Source organism: Notolepis coatsorum (assembly GCF_963971535.1).
Source record: "Notolepis coatsorum genome assembly, chromosome: 3".
Classification (NCBI taxonomy): domain Eukaryota; kingdom Metazoa; phylum Chordata; class Actinopteri; order Aulopiformes; family Paralepididae; genus Notolepis; species Notolepis coatsorum.
In genome coordinates this window covers 34775695-34779001 of record NC_140167.1, presented here as the reverse complement: position 1 = coordinate 34779001, position 3307 = coordinate 34775695, and the positions used below count along the sequence as shown (strand labels likewise).

At 41.8% G+C, this 3307-nt stretch overlaps 1 protein-coding gene across 1 annotated transcript; it reads left to right on the top strand.

Moving 5' to 3' along the window:
• Positions 1 to 531: 531 nt before the first annotated feature.
• LOC311225637 (glutathione-specific gamma-glutamylcyclotransferase 1-like) lies at positions 532 to 3074 on the top strand. Its single transcript, XM_084311019.1, has 3 exons — positions 532 to 988; positions 1204 to 1239; positions 2250 to 3074. The coding sequence occupies exons 1-3, from the start codon at positions 818 to 820 to the stop codon at positions 2613 to 2615; spliced, it is 573 nt and encodes a 190-aa protein (XP_084167145.1). The 5' UTR covers positions 532 to 817; the 3' UTR covers positions 2616 to 3074.
• The last annotated feature ends 233 nt before the right edge of the window (positions 3075 to 3307 follow it).

Below are 3307 nucleotides of genomic sequence, written 5' to 3'. Positions count from 1 at the left end.
CTCTTGCATCACCGTTTCTATATATGACCATGGCACATACGCGGAAACAACCGACACTGGGTGGAACCAATGCCTGCACAGGCAGTCTCCGAGTGTTTTTTCAACCCCCCCCCCCCCCAAACTTTAGTTGTGCGATTCAACTGTTCTGAATTGTACGAACTGTCGAACCGATATAACGGTCATTGAAACCTAAGAGTTATAGCAATCCAAAATAGAATTCTGAGGGGGAAATGAAAATAAATGAAACAATTAACTAATTGTTCGAATTTTGTATGTGACAACTATACTCAGCATTATCAATCAACAACATTAATGTGTATGACGACTTGAGGGGCGCGGTAATCTGAGAGAGGTGTCTTGATCCCTAGACAGATGATGATTGGTTTGTTGGTTTGTCTGGGCCAACCCCTTCTATAATATAATTGGTCGGGGACGTCATGTTCTGGCCATAGAGTTCTGTGAATGAATGAATACATACACGTGTTTGCTCCTGGAAGATATTAGTCGACAGTCCAGGCTGTGACTGGTTACTAATAATGCATCCTTGTTTTATTACAGATCGTGCAACAAATAGCCTACTACGCTTTCCACAGCATCTCGTCAATATTTTGTATGCGTTTTACTGATGTATCAAAGACGCGATTAATGTTTAAAAGGCATCTATGTCCTAATGGGCAATCTAATGTATCGGAATGCATAGATTAGAAGACTAGAGAGGAGACATCGGTAACATCATTGGGCAGTTACTGTAGGCTACTTTTTGACAGAAAAGAACAACGTGTTTGCCTTTTTTCTTCAGAGTGACCAAGACATCACAATGAAGCCTCAGGACATTATAACAGAGAAACTGAGTCTGTGGATATTTGGCTATGGCTCATTAGTCTGGAAACCAGACTTCAAATATAAGAGGAGCACAATCGGATACATTGGGGGATATAAGAGACGCTTCTGGCATGGAGACGATTTTTATAGAGGAGACAAAGAGATGGTATGTACAGTAGCTATTTTCTGAATGCATACTCACAGCTAAAGCCTATCTTAGAACAACTATTGAAATATGCTGCAAAATCCTATAAAATGTGATCTTTATAGTGGCCTGATAATGTTGAATTACTGCAATATTTGTAAACATGTTCTGTAGTCTAATGTGCTGAGTTGGCATGTCCACTGACTGACAGTTGTGTCTGCCCTTCCCCCCTACAGCCTGGTAGAGTGGTCACACTGGTGGAAGATCATGATGTAAGTATATCCTTGTTCTGAAGTCATTTAAGTATATTTTGATTATGATATTTATGGGTGGTGTGGTACACATTTCTGATCACTAGCAGCCGAAAGAGCTGGCATTTCATTTGTAAGGGACATAAAATAGGGAAACAATGTCCAGGCACGCACTCCAGGTTTTTCCTAATTTATTGGCAGCCTGCAATCATAATCATGACGTTTCGGTGTGAATGGCTTGTTGCAAGCCATTCTGAAGAAGGTGTGTTCACACCGAAACGTCATGATTATGATTGCAGGCTGCCAATAAATTTGGAAAAACCTGGAGTGCGTGCCCAGTGTCAAGTCTAGTGAGGTGAGCGCGTTCTACTACTTTTTTCATTTGTAAGGGACACCAATCGGGAATCAATGAAGGGGAACGTTGCTCAGATATAAGAACTGAAAGTATGTGATGGACGTGGGCATCACATGTCACTGTTTGTGAATACCAACACCTTGAGACTTTACTGTGTGATGTCGTACTGATCACGCTGCTGATTTGGAGATCAGGCCTTTGATGTCTGTCTGAACTATTACATCAAAGTCAGCATTTATTATGGTTCTGCGGTGCTATGACTGACAAACCACAGAATATGTAGCCTAATCCTAAGGAAATCATACTGGATATACACACAGTAACTTTTTTCATCTCTTCCAATTGCCTCAAAGCAACAGTTGTTATTGGAGGATCACGTAAAGTGGGTGGTGTTTGAGATAGGTCAATTACCATATTATTCCTCTAGAGCTGAGACATCACAGATTAGGAAAAACCCTTCTCTTCTGTTTCTGATTTGGGAAACAGTAGCAAATGTTCACTAAGCCAGCTTTGTAGGAATAACATATTTCAAAGCTAAAATGCAGTAATACTCTCCTTCAACTCAGTATCACTTCCATAATGCCTTGTACACGTTGACATTTTGTTTGCACCGTGCCTTTGACATTCAGTCACTGCTGTTCGCTCACCACCTTTCACCCACCTGTGTTCCCTGCAGGCTTGCACCTGGGGCGTGGCTTACGAGGTGGTCGAGTCTCAGATCCAAGAGTCTCTAGAGTACCTAAACGTGCGCGAGGCCGTGCACGGCGGGTACACCACAGAGATGTTGGAGTTCACCCCGAGAGACAAGGACATGGGCAAGCAGCTGGCGCTCGTTTACATCGCTACCTCCGACAACCCCATCTACCTCGGTCCGGCCTCGGACACGGAGATCGCCGCCCGGATCGCCATCTGCAGGGGCAAAACTGGCCAGAACCTGGAGTACCTGCTCCGCCTGGCCGAGTTCATGAGACTGTACTGTCCCGAGGTGCAGGACGAGCACCTGTTCTCCATAGAGGCAGCCGCCCTTGCCCTCCTTCTGTGATCTGAAGGGGTCTCACAACCCCAAGAGACCGACAAGACTTTGCTACAGGGAACTATGTAAAAGACAATGAAAGACAGCACTCCACGATGCAAAAAAATTATCAATGTCGCAACATGACTGTACTGTGTTTATTATATATTTGTATTGCCTGTTGATATATGTGAGATTGAGATGTTTGTGAAAAGGAAACAAAGGCCAAGATGGATAGGTCTAAGGGAGTTTGGATGAGACCATCCTTCAATGGAACTTTTCAGTCATATAGTGGCAAGCTAGCTATGTGGGCAATTCATCTTGGTCATTACATAAACATACAATTTAATTTCATGTTCCACAGCACTTGAAGAAGAATCAAATAACGTATACAGTAAATATTATACTGTATGCAAATTGTGAAAGTGTATCTCTTTTTGTTAACTGATACTATTACTTAAAAGGAATTAAGCTATTTCTTTTAACCTTTGTTGTAAAAGGAAATGGAAACCGATTTGTGAATGTATTATTTTTTTTATCTGACTTAATAAAAACAAAATAAATGAATCTTGTAGTTATATTGTGTTTACAAAAATATCTAAATAGGTATTTATTTACATTACGCTAACACAACACAGCAAAATTAAGAAGATAATTGTCATGCATGACCCATAAGGGGGGGGGGGGGGGGGGACAGGACCGTTCAAGTATCTCATGTATAT

What these genes read in the sequence shown, in the direction of transcription:
- LOC311225637 (XM_084311019.1), top strand. Translation starts at nt 818, where the DNA reads ATGAAGCCTCAGGACATTATAACAGAGAAACTGAGTCTGTGGATATTT. An exon ending in ATAGAGGAGACAAAGAGATG is followed by an intron (nt 989 to 1,203) that starts GTATGTACAGTA and finishes TCCCCCCTACAG; the next exon opens with CCTGGTAGAGTGGTCACACT. An exon ending in CACTGGTGGAAGATCATGAT is followed by an intron (nt 1,240 to 2,249) that starts GTAAGTATATCC and finishes TGTTCCCTGCAG; the next exon opens with GCTTGCACCTGGGGCGTGGC.